The 26,524-nt window shown below is 37.7% G+C and overlaps 1 protein-coding gene across 1 annotated transcript in view; it reads left to right on the forward strand.

Moving 5' to 3' along the window:
• The window catches only part of pcxa (pyruvate carboxylase a), a 124,740-nt gene extending 100,829 nt beyond the window's left edge, over positions 1–23,911 (forward strand). The window contains exons 11-21 of the mRNA XM_079847404.1: positions 2,299–2,443; positions 4,643–4,732; positions 5,279–5,500; positions 6,508–6,664; positions 8,812–9,052; positions 9,257–9,506; positions 15,374–15,618; positions 18,993–19,172; positions 20,801–21,049; positions 21,212–21,352; positions 22,411–23,911. Coding sequence (XP_079703530.1) covers positions 2,299–2,443; positions 4,643–4,732; positions 5,279–5,500; positions 6,508–6,664; positions 8,812–9,052; positions 9,257–9,506; positions 15,374–15,618; positions 18,993–19,172; positions 20,801–21,049; positions 21,212–21,352; positions 22,411–22,662 — 2,172 coding nt within the window. The 3' untranslated portion in view covers positions 22,663–23,911. The remainder of the gene's footprint in view (positions 1–2,298; positions 2,444–4,642; positions 4,733–5,278; positions 5,501–6,507; positions 6,665–8,811; positions 9,053–9,256; positions 9,507–15,373; positions 15,619–18,992; positions 19,173–20,800; positions 21,050–21,211; positions 21,353–22,410) is intronic.
• The last annotated feature ends 2,613 nt before the right edge of the window (positions 23,912–26,524 follow it).

A 26,524-nucleotide genomic window follows, 5' to 3' on the forward strand; every position in this document is an offset into this window, starting at 1 on the left:
TGGAAATACTAATATAGTTATCTACATAATGGGGAGTATAATAATTGAGCTTAATTCATGGGTATAATGCAGTAACATTAAGATTGTTCTCACAAAATTAGCTTCATGTTGAAAGTGAAAATAAAATTAACGTGAAGGTAACCCATACATGGAATTCGTCCTTTTCATTTTACCCATCCAAATTAGTGCACACACATTAGGAGTAGTGAGCAGTGAACACGCACACACTGCAAACCTTGGACACACACACCTGGAGCAGTGGGCAGCCATTTTGCTGTGGCACCCGGGGAGATTTGGGGGTTACATTCCTTGCTCAAGGGCACCTCAGTAGTTTCCTGCTGGTTTTGAAAATTGAATCCGCAGCCTTCAGGTTACCAGTCTGACTCTCTAATCATTAGGCCACGACACATAACATGTTGATGTTATGGCCAATTTTTCCATTTCTATTCATGGAAACGATTAATGATTTAGGGGTTGTCTTTTGGCGCAGCGAGTCAAATTTGTTTGTTGCCTGGAGGCAACTCAGTACCATAGAGGGTTAAACTTGCTGCCTGTTAGCTACAGTGGTCAAAATGATTTTTCACTACAGATGTGTGCATCTTATTCTATGAGTAAAGTCTGTAGCTTCGTGCATTTTGTCTTACAGCTATACATTTACTGAGCACAACATTAAGGAGTTCTTATTCTCCTCCACAATGTCATACAGGCATACAGTAAATGCTCTTCGTTAAAAGTTTGGACACACTTGACTGAATTAGTATTTCTTGTCTTGAAACTAAAGTTAAAGTAATAGTTCACCCAAAAATTAAAGTTCTGTCATTTACTCACCCTCATGTTGTTCCAAACTTTTTTCTGCTGTGGATTTTTTTTGTGTGAGAAATGTCTTCATACAATTTCCATAGTTGAGAACCCCTGGTCCCGAATATATGGGAACCCTTTCAATAGAGTTTAAAAAGTATCCCAGCATGCACCTCTTGAAGTTGGTTGAGAGAATAACAGAGCTGCAAATCTAGAAAGGGTGGCATCTCAAATATACATTTTTGATTTTTAGCAAATCTTTGTTTTCTACATAATTCCCATACTTTCGTTTTCATTTCATAGTTTTGACGACGTCACTATAAAATGTTGAAAATCGTAATAATACAGAACAAGTAGATGTGTCAAACTTCTTTGACTGGTAGTATCCACATTATTTTTCAACACTGAGCCAAGCTATATCCTGTGAAAGACTTGCGATTCATTAGCTCTGTAACTAAAGAATAAAGTGCATTATACAGTAAAACTATTTGCACAACAATCCAGTGTTTATGATTACTATAATAAATTGAAATAATTTGATAACAAAAATGGCTAAAAAATAAGGTGAATATAATGTGCTGAGGAATGCGTACAGGTTTTTTTTTTTTTTTTTTTTTTTAGAGGAATAATGTAAAAGTTTGGAATGAGCAGGAATTTGGAACGCTATTCTCCTGCAGTCAGAAGAATCTGGGTCAGAGTGCTGGCGGATTAGAACTGACTCTTTCCAACTCTCAATTCTTGGGAGAAGATTTGGACTCAGTCTCTCTTGTTTTGTTTTTTGTCTTCCTCATCCTCGATATTTTCTTCCTTTTTTCTCTTAAGGTCTCTGCTAAACCCTTCTGTAGGGAAACAATGTGTGATGTGTATGTATATAGGTGTCATGGGTGCAAAAGCCAAGCAGCAAAACTATAGAGCTTCAATTAACACTTTGCTGATTCTGTTAGTCTCACATCTGCTCCCTTTCTCACTCTCTCTCCAATCATTTTCCAATTTCAGACTCTTTCTTCCATGTCTATCTGAACCTTTATTATTTCCCCTCCTCCTGCTGCCATCAGAGTCCAGTATCGACAGTCTGGATAATGGGTTCTGGAAATTTCTTCATGTTCAGCCGTTTTAGCTCAGAGCACTGCAGGAACACATGTAGCAGACTATATAGAGAATACAGGACTTCAGATGGATTGCTTTTCAACCCATGATATGGAGTTGTGTCTTTGTGCTGTTACAGTGAGCACAGCTTACTCAGTGACCCAAGCCTAATTTGCACACATTCAAAGGCAGGTTTGATAGTGATGGAAGGGAGTATTGAGTGTTTAGATAATGGTATTGATTTTAGAACTGCCTACTGAATAGCCCATCTGCCCATCTGTGTGTGTGAGCACAGTCTTGGATTGGTCTTCATCTCTCAAGAGCTTCCCACTCTAGGCTCTCTGCAGCTCTCAGCTCATCAGTTCTTCAAAACTAGTTAAAAATGTATTTGTCTGCTCTCTTTTCTCTCCCTAGACAAACATCCCGTTCCTCCAGAACGTGCTGAGCAATAATCAGTTCCTGAATGGGACGGTAGATACTCAGTTCATCGATGAGAATCCAGATCTCTTCAACCTCAAACCGGTGCAAAACCGAGCACAGAAACTGCTTCATTATCTAGGTAACCTTAATTTGAACAGGATGATTCAATGAACAGATTAATTCACAAATGTGTTTGACTGAATTTAAATATGCACTTTTGTTTTGTGACATTTCATATTTTATATTTATTGATTGATTTCATGAGTGGTATTATGAGTGGGTTTTTTTTTTTTTTCAGTGTCAGAAATTAACTTTTTTTTTTTTCGCCAGGAGGCATTTCCTCCCCTAGAATTGATTTTCAGAGGCATTTATGAGGGTATTTTTTTTCTAGCCATAAAACACACAGCATGCTGTCGTTTTATGTCAAATACCTTAATTGAATTAGTTAATTACATTCTCAAGATATGTTAAATATAAAATCAGATCAAGTAGCTGTAAATAATGCATAAGATGTCATCACACAATAAACAACCCAGCAAGAACATGTAGTGCACTAATTTTAACTAAACACATTGATTTAATAGGCCTACAATAGAATATAATATATAAATATATTAAACAAAATCAATATAATGCACAAGGATAATTTTTTTGACCACATATTTATAACATCTAGGCCTTTTTTCACTTTTTGCCTCGATCCCTAGTTATTTTCTGATTTTAATTTCTTTGTGTAAAATGATAAACATAAAATTATAAACATTACAAAACTGCTCAGAAGAAATTAATACTTTTATTTGGCAAGGATGCAATAGATTGAATACATTGACTTGTCTGCAAAAGCATTTAATGTTACAAAAGTAAATATAATAAGAAATGAGCAGTAAATCAGCATATTAGAATGATTTCTGAAGGATCATGTGACAGAAGATTGGAGTAATGATGCTGAAAATTCAGCTTTGCATCACAGGAATAAAGTACATTTTAAATTTACTGCTGTTAATCGATTAAAAAAATGAACTAGATTAATCACACATTTTTCTCAGATTAATCGCGATTAAAAACACTTAAGTTTTTCATATACGTTTTTATACGTTTAAATATTTTATGTAATAGTTTTACAGTTAATCTCCAAATTAATGTAAAAACAACATAAAGACAGTATATTTTAAATACTTGTTTAATGGCATCTTTTTAAGTCTTATGTCTTTTTATGCCAGTATCACTGATACTAATTCAGCTACTGATGTTTCAATGAATTTTTTTTTTTTTTTTTTTTTTAAAGTTAATTATAGCCATTCAACAATACAGTGTCATTGAAAGCTATCGATTTTTTTTTTTTTACATTTATTAGGCTTCAAAAAATATAACAACTTTTAATTTAAGAATGCTTTAATCAGGATACTCAACAAAACAGGCATGTTTGTGTTATTGTTCGTTCAAGCGCGAAAGAGAACTCGAGTCTGTGCGCAAGATACTGGTGCTCGTCTTTCTGTGCGTCGTGTGTGTGTCACATATAGACAGGACATTCACTGACAGCATGTTCTATTTTGCCTTTTCGCGCTTTAATGATTTGAAAGCATTTGCATGAATAAGAGCGTGATCATATAATGTAACGCTAGCCAAAGGATGACAGAACAAAACAGATGCTGCGTTAATTGAGTTAAATATATTTAATGCGTTAAACTGAATTTTTTTTAATCGTATGCGTTAACGTTGTCAGCACTAGTTAAAATATATGAAAAAAGAAAGTGGTTATTTTAAATTGTAATAATATTTCACAATATTCCAGTTTTACTGTATTTTTGATGAAATAAATGCAGCCTTGGTGAGCATCAACTTTTGAACGGTAGTGTACATTTGAACAAAAAAATGTACTTTACACCATCCCTGCTCTCAGCAGCCCTTTACAAAGTTTCGAGTCAAGTCAAGAGCCAAAACGTTTAAAGTAATGTGAGCTGCGCAGTTTCCATTCCACTTGACCCATCCACTCCAGTGTATTATACCACTGAGTGGATGGTGGTACACTTATGGTGCCATCTCAAAGAGGCACAAAATCGCTTTCTCTGACCTTTACCATGTTTCTTTACCACTGTTCCCTACTGGTGGAATTATCTATTTAAAAAAAATAAAATAAATAAAAAACCTTTACTAACTGAGAAGGGTCATAGCACTTGCATATTGTTGTCCTATTGTTAGTTCAACTGCTTCTGTTGTTCTCATTTGTAAGTCGCTTTGGATAAAAGCGTCTGCTAAATGAATAAATGTAAATACCAGCAGAGGTGGATTTGAAGCAGTTTGTACTTTTTGTTTGTGATTGCTTTTGCTCGTCATTCAGGGCATGTTATGGTGAACGGCCCAACTACTCCAATACCTGTCAAGGCTAAGCCTTCCCCCATCGATCCGGTCATCCCACCAGTACCCCTCGGTAAGAAACGCACGCACTTACCTTATCTCACATTCACACACTGTCAGTTTCTCACACTACAAACTCAGTATAAGCTGCCTTTGCACTTAGTTGCCGTGATATTTCATTGATGCACTGCAGAAGCCGTGTTTTAGAGTATATTTACGTCTTGCAGAAGGTGGTCATAATTCATCCTTTCCCCACAGTCTCTCATGAAGTTATCCATGACTATATTATAAATCTACAGCGGGAGGAACATTAAATTAAGGCATTTGTTTACAAAAGAGCCCCTCCACCATGTTTTCATTCACTTTTCACTTCCATCTTGTGCGGATTTGTTTGGACATGTGCCGAGGGCGAAAATCAGTTGTTTTGCTGTGGGAAAACTACTTAATTCTTTCTGGGTAATATGTCTATTAAGATGCATGTTGTTGTGCGTTTGTGTCTGTATGTGAATAATAGCGCTGATAAAATTTTTGTTTTTTTCTTTGTAGTCCTACGCAGTGTGGTGTTTGTGATAATGTCTGTATTATTAATTGGCCGTGTGTTTGTGTACGCACTCTGCAGGTGAGCCACCAGTGGGTTTCAGGGATGTGTTGCTGAGAGAGGGTCCAGATGGTTTTGCGAAGGCGGTGCGTGCCCACCAGGGTCTGCTGCTTATGGACACTACGTTCAGAGACGCCCACCAGTCCCTCCTGGCCACTCGCGTACGCACTCACGACCTTAAACGGATCGCGCCTTTTGTGGCTCACAACTTCAGCAACCTCTTCAGCGTGGAAAACTGGGGAGGTGTGGTACTAGTTAGACTCTATTGTTTTCTTTCCTTCCTCATGCTTTCTCTCTCTCTCTCTGTCTCTCCCCTTCCTCCCTCCCTCCCTGTTTTTTGCCTTACTGCTGTGCATTCTAGCAGATAACCCAGCCTAATATTCTTTAGCTTGACTCACATATTCCCCTCATTCCAATTGAATAACACAGAGCGATACCTGGTTTTGATCGATTCTGGATCCTTTACCGTCTTGCAGTACTTATAAGGAATACATATTTGTTAAAAATAAGAACAATTCCATTGATTCCATCCAGATGATTTCGATAATAAATACATTTCAAACTATTTTTTTTTTTTTATTACTAAAGATGTGTTTTTGAATAGAGCATTTAATGACTTTAAATGTCTTCTCACAGGTGGAATAAATGCAAAATTTGGCCTTTACTATATAAAAAAAAACTACAACTAGCAAAACGTAATGTATTTTTTGACGTTGTCATATGAACAACCAGTCAGCAGTGTTATTAAAACTATAAAAAAAATTGGTAATTGAAATTAAGCTGAAATGAAATAAAATAAAAGTAAATGCATTTATCTAAAATAAGTTTGTTGAAGTTCTAAAATGACTAAAACTGGAAGAAAAATAAATTAAAGATAAATAGAAATATTAATAAATCTAATAAAAATGACAAAGCATGTAACAAAATTACAGAAAAATTAAACCTCAATTAAAATGAAAAATAAAAATATAAAAATAAAATAGTATAATAATATATCATTTAATAAAAAAATAACACTACCAGTCATAATTTAGCCTTTATAAATGGCGAATGACGCTGTTGCATTTGACTTACAGCAAGGGTCACACAGGATGTGTGTAAGTTATGTGAAAATGTGGAAGTATGATTCCAACAGGAAAGTGCTTTACATGCTTCAACTAAAATCTGCTCCACTAATGCTGGATATTCTGATTCTCTTATTTTATTTATTTTTCTTTTCCTTTTATTTATGTCTCTTTCTTTTTCAACAGGTGCTACGTTTGATGTGGCAATGCGTTTCCTGTGTGAGTGTCCCTGGAAAAGGCTGCAGGAGTTGAGGGCTCTGATGCCAAATGTGCCTTTTCAGATGCTTCTGAGAGGTGCCAACGCCGTTGGATACACCAACTACCCTGACAATGCCGTCTTCAAGTCAGTCATGTGCTATCTTACACCACAACCTGCATACAGTCTGAATGAACTTCTCAAATGCTAATCTTTTTACGGACGGGAATCCCAAGGAATTGAATGTTCTGGTTCAGATTACACTTACAGTAATGATTCTTTTTGTGCTTTTGAGGAAGCACTTGAGGAATCAAGTGGGGAATTCTTCCACATCTGCGGAAGAATGCAGACGTTAACAAACGAACGGAAAAATCATTGGGTTCTGACTCTGGCCCTAAGCACCATTCAGATGGCTTTTAATTCGTATTAGAATGTGGAGCTGGGGAGCATTACTGCTCATTTAATGGCTTTGTTTCAGACCTTCCATAAAATGGCTGCTACCAATTTTTATTCAGCATTTCCAGTGCCAAAATACACACATGTAAATCTTATAGATTAAAAAATCTTGCATAAACTCTTCGCAAAATAAGCAAATGACATTTTACTTTGTCCTAATACTTGCTTAAAGGAGAACTCTGGTCAATTTTAACATTGAGCTCATTTTTTTGTAAATTTGGAGTGCTGTCAGTACAGAGAACAACGACAAAAATCGGTGTTGCCTACACCGTGTTATCCTCTTTTTAAAATTTGCACCCTGTTGACTTCAATGGGGCAAGTTTTAAACCTGCTTTTAGCCTCTTAACATCCTTGATGTGTCATTACAAGTGCACAGCCAATGTGAGTGATTCCTTCAGAGTGAACACGGGTGAATATGACTGCAGTAGATGTGAAAGATATGAATAAAAGTGAAGTTAATTCGGCCAGCGCACATACCTGTATTTACTTCCTGTTTTCGGTCGAAGCCCACAGTAGTCGATTGTCGAGTTCTCCACTGTTGCTTAGTTACCTATGATCACGCACGTGAAAGAGGATAACACGGTGTAGGCAACACCGATTTTTGTCATTGTTCTCTGTACTGACAGTACTCCAAATTTACAAAAAAATGTTAAAATTGACCGGAGTTCTCCTTTAAGATAGAAGAGCAAAGTTAACAGGAATGTGACCATGTGTATTTCTTTTAAACCTAAAAAGTAAACAAGTATTTATATGCTATTATAGTATTTATTAATATTTTGAATTCGCTTTTATTTTTATAATATCAGTTTTTATTTTTATTTTACTTTCAGCAATTATGTTAAAGGATTAGTTTACTTTAAAATGAAAATTAACCCATGATTTACTCACCATCCTAGGTGTATACTGTATGACTTTCTTCTTTCAGGCGAATACAATTGGAGTTATATTTAAAAATATCCTGGCTCTTCCAAGTTTCATAATGGCAGTGGATTGCAACCAACAGATTGAAGCTCAAAAACGTGCATCAGTCCATTGTAAACGAACTCCAAACAGCTCCTGTGGGTTAATAAAGGCCTTCTGAAGCAAAACGATGAGTTTGTGTAAGAAAAATATTCATATTTAACACGTTACAAAGTAAAATTCTAGCTTCCGGCCAAACGGCCATACACGCAGTCTACTTGCCCCTAATGCGCAACTTACGAAATGTATGACTTCAGAAGTAGCATAATGCGCCACGGCGTAGCGTAAATAGCGTCAGCCGTACGTCGCATTACTCGCATAAGTTGCGCTTTAAACTTAAGTGGAATCCGTATGTTCGTTTGGCCGGAAGCTAGTTATTTTACTTTATAAAGTTTTAAATATTAATATATAATATATATAAATATTATAATATAACTAACGTTTTGCTTCAGAAGGCCTTTATTAACCCACAGGAGCTGTTTGGAGTTCGTTTACGATGGATGGATGCACGTTTTTGAGCTTCAATCTGTTAGTTGCAATCCACTGCCATTATAAGACTTGGAAGAGCCAGGATATTTTTTAATATAACTCCGATTGTATTCGTCTGAAAGAAGAAAGTCATATACACATTAAGATGGCTTGATGGTGAGTAAATCATGGGCTAATTTTGAACTACTCCTTTAAGTGCTTTTGTCATTTTTATTAGTTTTTATAAATATTTCTGTTTAGCTTTTGAGGTTTTAAATATATTTTACGTTTAAGCTTTTACATCAAATATATATTTTATTTATTGTATTTTATTTTATTTATCTTAAATTTCAACTACCAAGAATGATATCAGTGACTCATTACCATATAATTTCCTCTGTGTTTGTTAGGTTCTGTGAGGTGGCCAAAGAAAATGGTATGGACATCTTTCGTGTGTTTGACTCGTTGAACTATCTTCCCAACATGCTCTTGGGGATGGAGGCAGCAGGTGCAGCAGGAGGTGTGGTGGAGGCGGCCATCTCGTACACGGGCGACGTTTCTGACCCCTCGAGGATGAAATATTCTTTAGACTATTATCTCAAACTAGCAGATGAGCTGGTCAAGGCTGGAACGCACATCCTTTGCATTAAGGTAGTGGTTTGTTTATTTTTATGTGGGGTTTTTTTTATCCATTTGTCTGTTTTGTTAACCTCAACTCTTGCTCACTCTTTCATCTCGACTGCTGCTCCCACTCTGCCTCCACCCACACATAAAATACCACTGCATCACTGTCTCTGTTTGTTTATAGTACACTTCTCTTACTTTACTTTCTCCTTTTGTCTCTCCGCTCTGCAGGACATGGCGGGTCTTCTGAAGCCGGACTCTGGCCGTTTGCTGGTCGCCGCGCTAAGGGACCGTTTCCCAGACGTGCCAATCCACGTGCACACTCACGACACCGCAGGGGCTGGAGTGGCTGCCATGCTGGCATGTGCAGAGGCCGGAGCAGACATTGTGGATGTGGCAGTTGACTCCATGGCAGGAATGACGTCCCAGCCCAGCATGGGTGCCATAGTGGCATGTGCCAAAGGCACCAAACTCAATACTGGTGAGGACTGTCAATCAAACTGTGTCTTGTTAGAGCTGATATACAATATATTATATTATTGACAGATGGATGGATGGGTAGATGGGTAGAGATGGATGGATGGATGGACCGAGCAAGAGAGATAATATAATCGCTGGATATCCCCAATGTGTCACCTCATTGGTCCAAAATCTCCACAAAACTGCACACTAAATTAAACATCAAATATGATCATATTGACTTTGATTGTTGTGTGACTCAGTTTTGCATTCAGTGAGGAAAAAAAGTTTGTTGCTGGCTACTTTGTCTCATCCTGGTTAGGACATGGTGTTAAAGTGATAAATTGGTTATTTTGTTTTCTGTGCATAAAAAACACTTCCTCATTTATTTTAGTTTGGCTGGTTTTCCATGATACAGCCCATCACTCGTTTTCTAGGTCACGTGTTAAAGGGAACACGATGTTAACATTCTTCTATCATAAAAGCTATTATCATGTCTTTATGCATGAGAAAAATTACTCATCACCCTTCATACCACAACCCAAAATGCTCTTCATGGTTTTTAATATTCAACACACCTGTTTTACCCTTTTTTTTTTTTTCTCAACTGCTGTGCCTCATTTCATGTAAATGCTCCCACACTTTTATTATATTAATATTTCTTTTCCCTCCTTCATAATCCAGTTGTGAATGAGGTCATGGGAAGTCAGCTGAAAAAGGAAGAAAAGCAAACAGAGCAGAGCAGTAGTGGTAATGAAAGTAAGGAAAAAATGATAACACGGCATGGCCAGTCAGCTACGGAAGGAGTAGAAGAAAAAGAAAAATGATGTTGGGGTGAATGAAAAGAGTAGAGCGAGAAGGGTCAGAGCGGACAGACATCATTTGGATGTTGGTGGCTGACCCATTGACCTTTCCTTAATTGTGACATTACTGTGGCTGCTGGTGCTTAACCTTCACTGATGAGTCTCATGCCCCGTTGGGCCTTCTCGCCGTAGGGTGTGTGTGTGTTTGTGGCCAGAGACTGTGAATTGTGGTCACTCTGTGGTGGACCATCTGTCCAACCACGGGTCACTGCCTCACCTGCCGCTGTAGTGACCAATGGCATAAAAATCTACCTTATTAAGGCTGATTCAGGTTGTGAACATTTCTGCCATGCTAAAGTTGGCTGTTGACTGTATAATTAACTTCAAACATGCAAGAGTGCTGTTATAGTGAATATCAACATGGCTGTGATTCAGTTGTTGAAACTGATTCCATACAACTAGGGATAAATTGATTTTAATATTCCTGTTTAATACTGATGAGCTGATAATTATTTTAATGTTTTGACCAGTATTAAAATTCAATACTATTTTCTATCATTTTAAATGATACAAGTGAATTTAGGCATCACAGCATTATAATGTACAGTATGAAAAAATTATATTTTCCTTCTGAGATTTACTGAAGATTGCATTTAACAGTGTTATTCAGTTATTAGTGTTTGTAAAAATCTAAATTGAGTGAGTGTTAGAAGATGGTAAAGGTAATGTAAATATAAAAATATGGTAAATGAACAACTGAATATTCAATATTGATCAATACTGATAAATTAAATTCTCTAATACCTTCTGATAGCTGATATTTTTCTGATATATTTTACATCGGCACTCTTGGAATTAGTGGTTGCCCAATGTATAACCGATAAGTGTCTGAACTTTTAATTTGACATTGCAGATGGTCATGAGCTTGAGTTACACTGTTAAACAGAGATAGTAGATAGTAAATTAAAAAGTATTGCAGTGTTTGCCTCTCTGTTATTATTATTAATAGAATAGCATATAATAATTTCTTCTATACTATCGGCATTCCTTAAATATGCATTTTTGCTGTATTATTTAAATAAGTCTTTGCTATATCTAATAAACAGTTCATTGCAGCATAGGTTATTTACTATATTATATATTCTATATGCCATTGGCAAACTTTCTTTCTAATGTTGCTCAGCCAAATCAGAGAAACGGTTATAGCTTTTGTATACGCTTAATTTGTTTGCTGGGATAATGTGAACTAGCCTTTACAGTAACTCTCACACTGTTATAATATACCGTACAGGATGTGTAAGTTCACCCAAAATTGAAAATTCTGTCAATTACTCACCTCCAAGCACGTAAGACTTTCGTTCATCGTCAGAACACAAATGAAGATCTTTTTGTTGAAATTTAAAAGCTTTCTGTCCCTCCATAGACAGCTGCGCAACCAAATTTTCGGAAGTGACTCGGTCGCTTTATATGATGAACAGATTGAATTTAGGCTTTTATTCACATATAAACATTGATCAGCAAACATAAACAGAAGCTCAACCGAACCTGCTTGATGCACGAGAACCTCATTGGTTCTTGCTGAAGCTCAAACGTGCTGCGTAACACACAAGAATGAACCTCATTGGTTCTTGCGGAAGCTCAAACGTGCTGCGTAACACACAAGAATGAACCTCATTGGTTCTTGCTGAAGCTCAAACGTGCTGCGTAACACACAAGAATGAACCTCATTGGTTCTTGCTGAAGCTCAAACGTACTGCGTACAGGGCTACAGGCTGATTTATACTTCTGCGGCGGACCTACGACACTGTAGGCTACGCGTTGGTTTTCATTTATACGTCTGCGTCGTTGTCCACGTTGACGTGCAATTACACATGCAGAGGGAGCATGTGAAACCCGAGGAATGGGTTCTAGCAGACCAATCACAGCGCTTGCAGTCCGCATAGAATTAACGAGTTGTTAAATTTTTAAGTTGTTACATGTTACATTGGTTCTTGTAGAAGCTCAAACGTGCTGCGTAAAACGAGAATAAACCTCAATGGTTCTCGCACATTAAGCGAACAGGCTTGAGCTTCTGTTCACCACAACTGATGTGCGAGTTGATGAATGTTTATTTGTGAATAAAGGCCCAAATTAAATCTGTTAATCATATAAAGCGATCGTGTCTCTTCAGAAAATTTCGGACTACATCGCTCAATTCATATGGATTAGTATTACGATCTCTTTATGAACTATTTGAAGCGTCAAAGTTTCAGTTGCGTAGACTGTAAGTGGAGGGACAGAAAGCTCTTTTGTGTTCTCAAAATGAAAGACCTTCATTTGTGTTCCAAAGATGAACGAAAGAATGACATGAGGGTGAGTAATTAATGACAGAATTTTAATTTTTGGGTGAACTAACCCTTTAATATAATTTATTAGCACTTGCTAATTAAGCTATCAAAAAACACATTAATTAAGCACAGAGACGTATGCTGTGGCGCTCACATACCAGAAATCCTTGAATGCTGTTTCTATGAAAGTCCATGCTTTATGTATAGATATACAAGCCCCCCTTCTGGAGCTCCACATCTCGTGGGCGTGTGACTTTGGCAGTATGAGACGCATCAGAGCGGTCACATGATGAGGAGGTGTTCACACTCTTGTTGATTCAGTTTTATTCCCTTAAGATTCAGCCGTACCCCCTCATTCTCAGTACTTCACGTTTCTTTGGTTTTCACTCCAGGAGGTGTTTCCTAGGTAATTGAATTGTTTGCAGGTTGTCAGGATTCCTGTGGCAATTCTATTGTAGTCTCTGTCTCTCCACACACAGTTTTGTTGCCATATGCAACATCCAGTATTAATCACCTGTTTTCAGCTTTTTAAAACAAGCTGCTGTATGTGTTGATGAGAAAAGGAAGAGACAGCGCTGACACATGCTCAATTCTTATTACACTAGAGTACACAAGGCATTGATATTCCTCAAACATGCCATTTGTTCTCTCCTACTGAACCTCCGCCTAAACCTTTCAACATAGACGAAAAATGAAATCTAAGATTAAAATATGTAAATCTCCCCTTGACTTACATTGATAGAATGTTCACCATTTAAAATGTGATAATTGTATTTGCATAGTGAATTCTGATCAGCTACAACCCAGTGTGTTTATAATTGTGAAAATTGATAAAATAATATAAGAAATATTTTGCAATATCAAGCAGCATACCAAGTTGTTTTTGTACAACTAAAAAACTGGAAACTTTCAGGTTACAAATGACCTTCACCTCAGAGCCCACTCAGGTTTACACTTCAAATATCACATTATGTGTTGATTCTAATGCACAGCTGACAAAAAACAAGATTTAGTTTGTTGTTGACTAAATAACATATTTTAGTTAACTATGTCTATCCATCCATCGGCTATCTATCTAGATATCAGATTAATATCTATCTATCTATCTATCTATCTATCTATCTATCTATCTATCTATCTATCTATCTATCTATCTATCTATCTATCTATCTATCTATCTATCTACCTATCTACCTATCTATCTAATATTTCTAATCCATCTATCCACCTATCTATCTATCTGTCTGTCATATCTATCCACCTTATGTTCTGCCTATCCATCCATCCATCCATCCATCTATCCATCCATCCTTCCACCATCCATTCACCATCCATCCATCATCCATCCATCAACCCATCCATACATACATCTTATATTTCTAATCCATCCATCTATCCAATATTTCTAATCTATCCATCCATCTTACCTCCATCCATTCACCATCCATCCATTAACCCATCCATCCATCCATCCATCCAATATTTCTAATCTATCCATCCTTCCTTCATCCCTCCACCATCCATCCATCTGTCTGTCATATCTATCCATCTTCTGTTCTGCCTATTCATCCAATCAGTCCATCCATCCATAATTTATTGAGTTTTTAAAGCATTGACAGGTAATTGCCAGGACACCTAAAAATATACTTTTCGGTCTGTTGCATTTCCCATTTTACAGGGGAAATAAATCCCTATTTTACAAACAAAATTACACAGTAAAGGATGCAAATTCAGAATTGAATTGAAAAAAGGAGAAAATAAAGGTTTAAAGTTCCCCTGTGAAAACATGCCAAGTTGTCAGTGAGGATTTGTTGTGTGAAACGAGAGATTCCAAGTCTGTCTGTCTGTCAGTCTACTTGTTAGTCTATCAAGATGGATTGATAGACAGATAGATAGATATAACATCCTGTCATCTTGCCAATTCTCCTTCAACTTTCTCTCTCACCTTGTCATTTTCTAATCTGCCTTTCTCGCTCTCTCTATCAATCTCTCATTGTACTGCTCCGGTCCCATCGTCTCTTTCTCTCTCTCTTCTTCTGTTCAAGCCAGTTCATCACGGTAAAGGCCGTGTGGCCAGAGATCGATCCCCGAGCTGACTGACGTGTGCTGATTGATCAGTCTTCATGGGGAGGAGCTGGACACGCTGCTTTTACACAATAACATCAATAGTGCCTAATAGCTTGTAGTCGGAGTGGCAGCAAGAAAAATGCATGCAAGCAAGTTTTATGAGGGCGTTGTCATGAGCCCTGCAGTCGCTCTCCGGTATAACGGGTGCGCGCACACGTTAGAGCGTGTTTGTGCGCGTGTTATCTTTTGCACAGGAAAACTATTGTGATCACAGCGATGGGCAATTAGTGAGGATGAGGGAGCCAAACGAGCATGTAAACTCTGTTGCAAGTGGCGTGCCTCATTGATTGATTAATTGACTGACTGCTGCTGGTAAATGATGAAGCCGTGAGTGGCAGGAAGCAATCTATGCTCCGCCACCAATTCCCTGCTTCTACCACATACAGGCCCCTGTGTGCTGAGCATTCAAGGACTGATTAAAAGCTTTGGAAGAATGCCTGATTAGCCGGTGCAGTCTGTTAAAGAGACGAGGACTTTCATTATTTCTGATTAAATATTAATGTCAGACAGTCATTTGTTGTGCTACTTGTTCTCAGATTGCTTATTCCTCTTGGTAGGCTAATGATCTCTCATCCTGTCTTTCTTTCCTCTTTCATTCTTTCTCTTTCACTTCACCCACAATTCTTTCTCAGGCATCGCTCTTGAGAAGGTCTTTGACTACAGTGAGTATTGGGAGGTGACCCGAGGCATTTATGCTCCATTTGACTGCACCGCCACCATGAAGTCTGGGAATTCTGATGTCTATGAGAACGAGATCCCGGGTGGCCAGTACACCAATCTCCACTTCCAAGCACACAGTATGGGGCTGGGGAACAAGTTTAAGGAGGTGAAGAAAGCCTACGCAGAAGCCAACAAACTGCTTGGTGACCTCATCAAAGTGAGCAATTCTCTTTATTTTAATATTCAAACCTATTTTTAGTTGTTTGTGATGGATTCTAACAGGATGCAACAATCAGGTTGTCCCATATTTTCCCCCATAGCGAAATTAATCTTTAGCAATAAAGAATTAACTTTTGAATACAGACCTACCATGAGCTCAGAAGTTGTAATATACTACTAAAGGTGTTAACATTTACATTGTTCTGTGAAACTTGGTGGGCAAAATCATTACAATAGCAATCCACATGATCGGGAATCACAAAAGATTTCTCCAAGCAGCGGATTCAAGCTTCTTGGTTTGAAAGTGACTTCTGTGTAAACACAACTGACATTTTTTGCCGCCAAATTTCACTGTGACAGCACCTTTAGAGCTGAATTTACAGTGACAAACTACACTACCCATAAACCTGGATTGACTCATCATAGATGGGGTAAAAATTACAGCGAAAAAGTGGTGAACACTGACTCCCATGAAGCATTGTGCATATATTTGTATATATCAGCTGATTATTTTGCAATACACCTAAAATATATTGTATTTTATACTTATAAATTACTGTAAATCAGTAGTTTTATATTGTGCAATTGCTTTCAATGCCATTCGTAATGCTCCATGTAAAGAACTTGTTTTTTTTTTTTTTTTTTTTTTAGTTTAGATGAATTTTGGGTTACACTTTATTTTGAGTCCACTTTAGACATTCTACTAACTATAAGTAACTTTTCAACTACATGTCAGCTAACTCTCATTAGAGTTTTAGTAGTCGTCAGTAGACTGGTAGGTTATGGTTAGGTGTTAGGGTTCGGGTTAGTAGAATAAGTTGACTTGTAGTTTCTAAGTTACTTAGTCTGTAGAATATCTGTTGGGGGACCAACAAAATAAAGTGTTAGCAGATATTAAGCAGACAGTCTACTAATACTCTAAAGACAGTTAGTTGACATGTAGTTGAAAAGTTACTTATAGTTAGTAGAATGTCTAAAGTGGACTATCGAAATAGTGTTACCGAATGTTGTAGTTTATAATGTAGTAATTCTTCACGGAGCTGGTTTTGTTTTTAAATGGAGCTGGTTTTCTGTAGAATTCTTTATTAGAAATCCATTTGGAGAATTGCAGCATTATTCCAGAATTAAGGCCGTAAAAAAGTATGGCGTAATTTTTGCACTATTCTGTGATTGTCAGACGAGGACTCAGGTCAGCTCATTTCTCATGAAATGCCATAATGCTTTTTTAAACCTGATGCTAATCCAGATCCTCATGAGTCTAGTCTTTATATGGTGCCAAAGACACCACACCTTTTAGATAATTTCCTCAGTTGTTATATTTCACACGCTTGAAAACGGAGTTGTGATATTGTCAAATGATCACGCTCTGAGTCATTCCTTTTATTGTTACTCGTGTCCTGTTCCTTGCTTGCTAATATAAATGTTAGGCATGTTCAAAAGTATTGTTCTAATTTGAGTTATTTTGGTCAAATGCAATGCGCAAACGTGTACACTGTAAAAAATATTTTCATGATTTGTTATCACAACTTTTAATCTTTTGTCAAATCAACTTAGATAATTAATGTGGTTCAGATAACATATATTTTGAAGTTCTATTTATTAAACCATAATCTTTTGTCAAATCAACTTAGATAATGTTGTTCAGATAACATATATTTTGAGTTTCTATTTATTAAACCAATCTCTTTGTTGCATTAACTCAATTTTTTAATTTCAATGAACTCAAAATTTTAAGGCAACCAGGTAACTTACATTTTTAAGTTAAAGGTTTAACTTAAAAATGTAAGTTACCTGGTTGCCTTAAAATTTTGAGTTCATTGAAATTAAAAAATTGAGTTAATGCAACAAAGAGATTGGTTTAATAAATAGAAACTCAAAATATATGTTATCTGAACAACATTATCTAAGTTGATTTGACAAAAGATTATGGTTTAATAAATAGAACTTCAAAATATATGTTATCTGAACCACATTAATTATCTAAGTTGTTTTGACAAAAGATTAAAAGTTAAGATAACAAATCATGAAAATATTTTTTTACAGTGTAGCACCAATTTCCCCTCAGTTTTTACTACACTTGTCCTTGTTACATCTTTAACAACTTTAAATCAAGTTTTATTCATAAAATGTAAGAACTCTAGGAATCATTTAGAATATGAACTGCTGTAGAATATGTTTTGATCAATATTAATGTGATGTGCAACCACAGGTAGTCAGCTAGAGACTGGATAGTGGAAATAAGTGGTTAACCAATATTCAGTCTGGCTCTGTTTACTTAAAATCCAATTTCATATTCTGTACTTCCTGTATAATGTGAAATCCAGATTTCCATTTTTAGATTTCTACTCCATAATCAGTCCTTTCAGAGATTTAAATCAGATTTCCCCCCTTCATTGCACTTAAAGTTGGAGGCCAATCATGAAATATGAGATTAGCAAATAAGTGCATGCTTTAGATTCATGAAGAAGTTCTCTTTTTTTTTTCTCTTGCTCCATCAGTGAATGGAATATTTAAGATCATACGGCGTAATTGTCACTTGACCGTCACAAACGTGCAGTTTAAATCGCTTGTATGCAACATTCTCCCTGGTTAAATAGGGCTTTAATTACCACCCCTTGCACTGAAAAGGGTCTCACCCTCACTCTTGAAATCTGCTCACGCTCACAAGATCATGAGCACCGTGGACCCGAGAGCTCCACTCTGAATCACAGATTTAATTGCTCGTTCTCCTCTCTCTTTCCTCCTCCCTTCTCATCCCTCTTATTCCGTTGCAACCGTCTCAATCTCCAGATGAAATTGAATAAAAATAACTTGGCAAAAAAACGGGGCAGAAAGGCGGAGTGAATAAATAATCCTGTCCCTGTCTCCCATGGCCCAGAGACAGATCAACTGGGAAGAGCTTTAAGGAAAGCTTATCTGTTGTGTTTCAGAGAGGCTCTGACTGATCTCCTCCAATCAAAGGCGTCTGTGAGCGTTTGGTCTTGCCTTACTGCTTTTCATTTCCCTGGGCTTAATTAAATGATCGAAGATAGTCGGCTTTCTGTTCTCGGGGTCCCCTCGCTGTTAATATTGTCAATATCGAGACTGAGCGGTGCGCTGCTTAACAAGCGCCAGTTAGCGTTGGGTTTCATTAGCGCCTCTCTGTTCTCTCTTTCTCACATTTTTCTCCCTTTTGTCCTTACGACGCAAATGTTATCTACTCCCTAAGCCGTGTTTCTGTTTGCCACTGCACTTCGTCTCCTCTCTTACTCCTAGTTTAGATTGGCTGGTTGGGCTGGTGGAGAGCTGAGATGTATCGATGGAGGCCTAAGCAAGCATGTCTTTTCATTTCTCACTTTTATATGTCTTTCTCCTCTCATTCCCTCCGTTCAGGTGACACCCTCCTCTAAGATTGTGGGCGATCTGGCACAGTTCATGGTGCAGAACGCTCTGACTCGGGCAGAAGTGGAAGAGAGAGCAGATGAGCTGTCTTTCCCCCTCTCCGTGGTAGAGTTCCTGCAAGGACACATCGGCATCCCCCACGGAGGATTCCCGGAGCCCTTCAGGTCAAAGGTACGACACGCACAGCGGATTTATCACTCAATCTGTCACTAGTGTGACAAGATACCTTATTAAATGCTGTATGGCTATTCGTTTAAATATGTTTTACAGCTGTGGTTTTTAGAGGGGATAGTTCACCCAAAAATGAAGATTTGGTCACCATTCACTTACCTTCATGTCGTTCCAAACCTGTATGACTTTTCTCTACTGTGGAACTCAAAAATGGTTTTTAACTGTTGTTGCCTTTACAATTAAAGTCAATGGGGTCCAGTGTTCTTTAAATAGCATTCTTCAAAATATCTGTTGAACACAAAATAAGTTATGAATAGTGTTTAAGGTTAAAATTTAAGGTAGCAACTTGGCAGGATTTATAACTGAAGGTTAAGTGTCTTGGTTAGAACTAGTGGTTGGAGTTGGTGTAAGGTTAAAGGTTATAGATTACGGAACAGGGGCCATATGATCTGCGAATGCATTTCACACAGTGTTTTACTTTTTTATATTTTATTTCAGTTATTTTATTTCATTTCAAGTAATGAAAATGTTTTTTTATTTTTTATTTTTATGGTTTTCGTTAACTATAATAACCCTGTTATCAGGGATGTGTGACCAACACAGGACTAATGTTCAGAATACTATCCTATTAGTTTAATAGCCATGGTAATTTCGTAGACATGGTAAAAAAAAAATCACAAATTAAGATAGAAATATGGAATCAAGGCATTCTGTGGGGACAGAGGTTAGGATGAAGGTAATGTAGAAGGGTCAGAGGGAGGATTTAGAATCGATTGTTGTAAAGTAAGTTGAACTCGAGTTTGAGTCTCTGCTCGGCTTGAGTTGAGATCAGAAAGAAGAGAAAACCCAGTTGCACAAATACAAGTTATTGAATATCTCTGTGGTGGGATTCGATTGAAGAGAGGGTTTCTCTGTGTATCTCTCCGCAGTCTCTGGAGTGCATTAACACTGTGTTGTGCTTGTCAGAGATACGTAAGGGAAAACCATGCCATTCCTTTTGTCTTGAACGCCCCAATTACCCAGCAGCCATTCCTGTGCAAGATTAGCTGTTTCTCTAACAAATGTGTCTCACACCAGAACTGAACAATGCTTGTGCTAAAGCTTTTTTCCGCATGCAAGTATGAAGCTAATTTATTTACAATGTCTTTTTCAGAATTTGTAGGCCATCTGCTTTGCATATATTTTAGATAACAAACACATTTGAGCAACTTGGCACTGACCTTATTTTTTCCCCATCTGGTTTTTTAACATTAATATTGTTCATAATTATGCAAGCGATTGTTTGCTTGTATAAACATTTCTTTCTTTAGGTCTGTGGTGTGTATTCTGAAGTCTTTGCTCTACAGAATAAAAATACAGACATTTCATCATTTCAAATTTAATTATTCACAACTTGAATTCAACTAAATGAAGCAATAGGGAGAGATTAATCCTGCTCCTGGTAATGATCGGTTATAAATATTCCTGGATTCTGTGTGGGTCTTAGGGGGATTGCGAACGCTCTACATCATCCGCTTACGAGCAGCTTGAAAATTCAGTGTAGCACCAATATTTGAGGAAATATACGTTTATTGTCTATTCAGGCACCTGCTCTTTTCTCAGACCCTCATCACTTATTTGTGGCACAGGTTTTGAAGTCTCTTCCTCGTGTGGAAGGACGTCCTGGAGCTACCCTGCCTTCCTTGGATTTCCAGGCCTTGGAGAAGCAGCTGCAAGAAGCTTACGGTGATGAAATCACCCCTGAGGATGTGATGTCAGCAGCCATGTACCCCAAAGTGTTCCAGGAGTTCAAAGAATTCACTAGAACCTTTGGGCCTGTGGATTGTCTAGACACTAGACTCTTCCTGGATGGACCTAAGATTGCTGAAGAGTTTGAGGTGGGAGTATTTCTTTTTTAATAAAGAAATTAAACTGAAGTAGCCTCACATTTTCATTTGCTGTTACTGTGCCATAAATCTTCCTGTCATCCATGATCCATTCCTGCATTCCAAGCATCAGTTCCTTATTTCCTGTGCTTGCATCTCTGCTGTCTGTCTCAGGTGGAGTTGGAGCGAGGCAAGACGCTTCATATCAAGGCTCTGGCTCTTGGAGACCTTAATAAAGCCGGTCAGAGAGAGGTGTTCTTTGAGCTCAATGGTCAGCTGAGATCCGTCCTGGTCAAAGACACCGTGGCCATGAAGGTGCGTTTCTGAATTTTACTTACAACTTTAAAGGGAGGGATTTTTCTTCCTCCCCTTTTAGAAAGTTGGTCATGTTTTTTGGACCAGTTGCTTGAAGGTAGAAACAGTTTGTTTCCTAAATAGAGTTACAAGAAGTAAAACACATAAACAGCGTAAACAAAATTGGTACATTATGTGAAAACAGACAGGCTTATTATAGTTTCACATTTTTAGTTTAGTTTTTTATTTCAATTTTATTTTAAATGTAGTTTTTATAGGGGTTTCCAATGCGTTTTCTAGTTTTAGCTAATTTATTTTTTATTGTAGTCTTAAGGCTAATGATAACTATTTTGGTGTCCACAATATAGTTACAATGACATTCTGTTTATTAGGGATGCACCGAAATAAAAATTCTGGGCCAAAACCAAAAATTCAGGATGCAAACCAAAAATAAATAATAGATTAATAATCAGTTAATTAATCTAACTTGTTTAATGATCAACAATCCAATAGCTAATGCTGAGTTGTACAAACATTTAAATTGCACATTAGGCAGTTTTTATATCAACTTTTTAATAACTGAATTGTTTCTACTCCAGTTTTTCATGACAGATTTATTCAAACATGCATTAAATAATGACAGGTTAAGTAAAAAATGAATAAGGTATAGTGCCTGTATTTAGCAAAAATGCTCTCTGGAGTTATTTTTTCTGCCTATCTAATGAGTTTATGGACATTGAGTAGCTTACTTGAGGTAAATAAAACGTAATGAGATTGTATTGCCTACAAAGCTGCTTTATTGACGTCTTTACCTGATATAAACACTGAGTCATTTCATGAAACAGGATTCATTTCGATAAGTCGTGATGTATCTTTCAACATACCGTCTGGCGTTCACCCATGTTTATTTCATGCTGTAACTAACTATTAGTAAAGAGGAGATGAGATGATCGGTTCACGTGCGCTTGATCCGCGCTGCCGCTTGAACTGAGGCAGAATAGGAATAGAATATGTGCGTGTGCTTGCGTGTGTGTGTGAATGAAACTGAACAACCTATATCAATTTTCTTGGATTTGTAGGAGATGCATTTCCACCCTAAAGCCCTGAAAGACGTACGTGGGCAAATTGGAGCTCCTATGCCCGGTAAGGTGGTAGAGGTGAAAGTGAAGCAGGGCCAGCAGGTGGAGAAAGGACAACCCCTCTGTGTCCTCAGCGCCATGAAGATGGAAACCGTGGTGAACTCTCCTCTCTCCGGCATCGTGGCCAAGATCTACGTGACCACCGACAGCACCCTGGAAGGAGATGATCTTATTCTGGAAATCACTGAATAGATATCATGAAGGCCAACAGCAGGAAACATCACCACGCCCAATCCCTGCAAGGCTAAACACACAAACTTTAGTGACACACACATATAGAGGCTAACACCTTTTAGTAGAAGCTTATTTTTACAGGATCTCAAAAAACGATGGATGAATCTGAAAATGCTTGTACTTTCCAGCTTGAATTCTTTAATTGTTGTGTTATATGTGCTTTTGTGATCCTCAATCACTTTAATTTATGCGTGATGAGGGTGTGAGCTAGTGTTATTCTGTAGACAGAGAAATGTTTGTCGGTCTTTAATTAGTATTATTGAATGTAGTAAAAAGATTTACACTGAAAATATAGCAAGCAATAAATTAATGACAGAACGATATTTAATTAGTTGAATTCCTTGTCACATTGTTTCGTCACTTTGGTCATGATTGTTTACATAAACTAAAAGCACTAAAAATCTGAAAGAATTCTCTCAAAATCATATGCACAAGCCGTCCCTTATATATAGAAGTCTTATGTCAGAGATGATCGTACTTGAATTACTAAGCGAATGCAATTTATTTCAAGACAAATTGCCGTGTCTCATATACCCAATGTTTTGACCAATGGCCTTGCTTACTTGCTTTGCTGGGAAAGTAAGTGCAGGAATGGATCCGACCCCGTCTCCTGAGCCTTACACTTGAGTTGTATATCATGTAGAGGTGGAGAATAGTTACCCAGATGTTTTGGGCTGAAGTGAGCCCCATTGAGCCCAACGAGGATCGATGAGTCTATATTCAAGAGCACTTATAGACTCCGCGGCAGCTTCTGCGCATATTGAGTTGGAACGTAGGCTTTAGGGGGAACGTCCTTTTCCCAGGGCTCATCTTGTGCTTGTGTTCCAATTGCTCTCAGTCTTAATGTGAATTCATTTCACTGTCCTGTTACATTCCCCTTAGCAGCAGATGCCTCATGGCTGGTGTAATGACACTGAACGGCTGTATTCTCCACCTTTCTTTAATTTCCCTTGTTGAACACGATTGATATAATTCGTAACAGATAATCAGAGGTTTTATTCAACTAATAGAAATCACTCAGCCTGAAATCTAAGAGACGCAATGGCTTTTGCGGCAAACGAGGTCCATTGGGGTGCGTCTGAAATGGTTTTAGCAGTCTTGACTCAAAGTAGACCAATTCTTCATGAGGACCAATAGCCTGCAGCGTGCATGTTTTCTTGCTTATCATAACATCCCAAGGTGGAGACTAGAGCATATTGTTTTAACTGTGTGAATTGTACAAGCCCATAAATGTAATGATCGTCCCTTCAAATGGATGTTGCCATTAAAATGAAGCTAATGTTGTTTAGATGTCGATTTTAGAGCACAAAACGTCTGTGGTTGGTTCTCTAAACAATCCATCTCATCACCACAGTCATATTTGAGATTGTTCCTCTGTGTTCTTTGACAAATACATCTCAGTTTACATGAATACTGTGCTAAGGAGTTGTGATAGGCACAAAACTAGGGGATTTGTTGTGAGAGGGAAGATTCCTGTTGGCTTTTGGACTTTTATTTGGTTCCCATATCATGTATGGGGCACTGACAAGGTGTCTGAAAATCTCTGGAGAAATGTTCAATGCTATCAGTTCTGACAGTGCAGTCAAGTCAGTGACCCTTGCGGCAATTCGGAGAGTTTTAGAGTCGAGAAGTGGTTGACGTCTGGCTTTTTTATGCTGCAAACAATGCAGTATGTATCAAAGTTGTTAAATGGGTCATGTATCGTCTTAATGTAGCATATGTTATCTACTTGCACATTGTTAATTCAAACTGGGTAAATTTACAGGGTAACTATTTCTGTGCATAGACTGTTTGAAATTGGGAAAGTTCTGAAGGGAATTGGAACTAATCTGTGTGACATTTCAGATCTGATGCCTTTAATAGCATTCGTTATCTTTCCATTTGAAAGTCTTTATTTCTGTGAAGTTCATCTCTTTCGATCTGTTTTGATAATGAGAATGATATCATGCAAATACTAATGCACCATACCCTTGTGTGTTATTTTAGCATTGAAAATGCTGGAGAAAATATATAAATAAATACAAGTTTAACAGACTGTCTCCTGTGTCTTGTTTGATGGTTGATATTTTAGCGCATAAATCAAAACTTAAGCACGTGGTGATGCAATTGTTTCGATTTATTCTCTCAAGGAGTCGATATTCACGTGAATACACAAACCACACGTTAAAAATAGCTTGACATGATGCTTTTATGAGTCGTTGTTTGAGTGGGTTCCATTCAGATCAATATCTACAATCATGGGATCTCACGTGCAGATGACATCACATGCCTCCAATAAACTCTGCTTATTGATCGTCCGTCTGCCTGCTACATGTGGCTGGGAGAAACCATCTGTATAATGGAAGAGATGGAATAATATAAGATCCATCATGTGAATAATTAAGTTCATTAGCTTCTTAGAGTCTTATGATTGGGGATAGTCAGCCTGCCAATGATACTGCTGACTGATGGCTCCGTATTGGTGCGCTTGTGGCAAAACGGAATATAGGATTGTGGGATAATGTAGAAGTGATGGATGAAGCTCCCCTGTGCATCCATATGCTCGTTCTATTCTGGCAGCAAGTGTGGGGTGAGTTGATTTGCTCAGCTGATGGATTGATATATGTGGATGAAACTCTGCAGGGTTTGTTTATGTTGGTCAGTCTCGTATCTGATGTATCTCATAAATACGATGACAGCGGGTGTGTTTAATTAGAGGGAGAATGACTCAGAAGCATTAAATAAAATCTAATTTTAGAACTGTTTGTTAATTTGGACGTAACACAATGACCCAAATGTAGGTGTGAATGTGGCATACGTCCTTGTTAAAACACAGTAGATTAAGCCTTTATTAGCTCCTCAGCAGGATCAGAGAGTTTAGCTTGTCATCTCGCAGTTATTCAGACACTTTGGCAGTCTTATCAGCAGATGTACAAATCAATGTTCCTTGCCAGTGCCTGTCGATCCCACAATCCTATTTGCATCGCCCAGCTTTCATCTCTTTTTTTACCCTCTCATTCCTTCACACTCTCTCGACTTGACTGTTTCTCTCTTTCTCTCTCGCCTTTTCCACTAGTCTTTTATCACTATAACCCTGAAAGGCCGCCGTATTATTCCACGTACCTTCAGGCTGTTAGAGCTCTGTTATCATGTATTCAAGGAAAGTATTGGAACCCTTGTCTACACCTGGCTGTAGGTACAGTGATGAATTAGATATGAATATTCACAGTCTGGTCCTGCCACTCTGTAATACCACAGTGTCACCAAATATTCATAAGCTCTGTAATTCTGGCCTTTTCTCCTTGCCTTTGGGGTTATCCTGCACATCCCTCTTGCATAAATCAATGAGTCTCAATGAAGCCACAGTCGATTCCAAAGTAGTCCTGCAATGCTACTGTCCAAAAAGCCCTTTTAAAATCATCTGAATGTACATACTTTCCTGTATATCTCTGTATTCATACAGTAGGCAAACAACACACAGATGACATATTTTCTGCTGGAAATTTGAAGAATGCAACCAGTGTTCCTCATGGTTATATTTAAGGTTTACACTTTATTTTGCTGGTCCACTTTGGACATTCTACTAATTATAAGTAACTTTGTAACATCATGTGAACTAACTCTCATTAGAGTAAGTAGACAGTAGTAGACTGTTGGGTTACGGTTGGGTGTTATAGGCTTTGGGTTGGTATAAGTTAACGTAGTTGTGAAGTTACTTATAATTAGTAGTGTAAGACTGGAGGAAAGGGCAACTCTCTGAGAAAACAAAGGATATTAACATTTGAACTCTCTCTTGTGAAGTTAGCATCACCTCAGAATACATCTCTTTCCCTCTTCCCCC

Source organism: Squalius cephalus (genome assembly GCF_949319135.1).
Source record: "Squalius cephalus genome assembly, chromosome: 17".
NCBI classification, from domain to species: Eukaryota; Metazoa; Chordata; class Actinopteri; order Cypriniformes; family Leuciscidae; genus Squalius; species Squalius cephalus.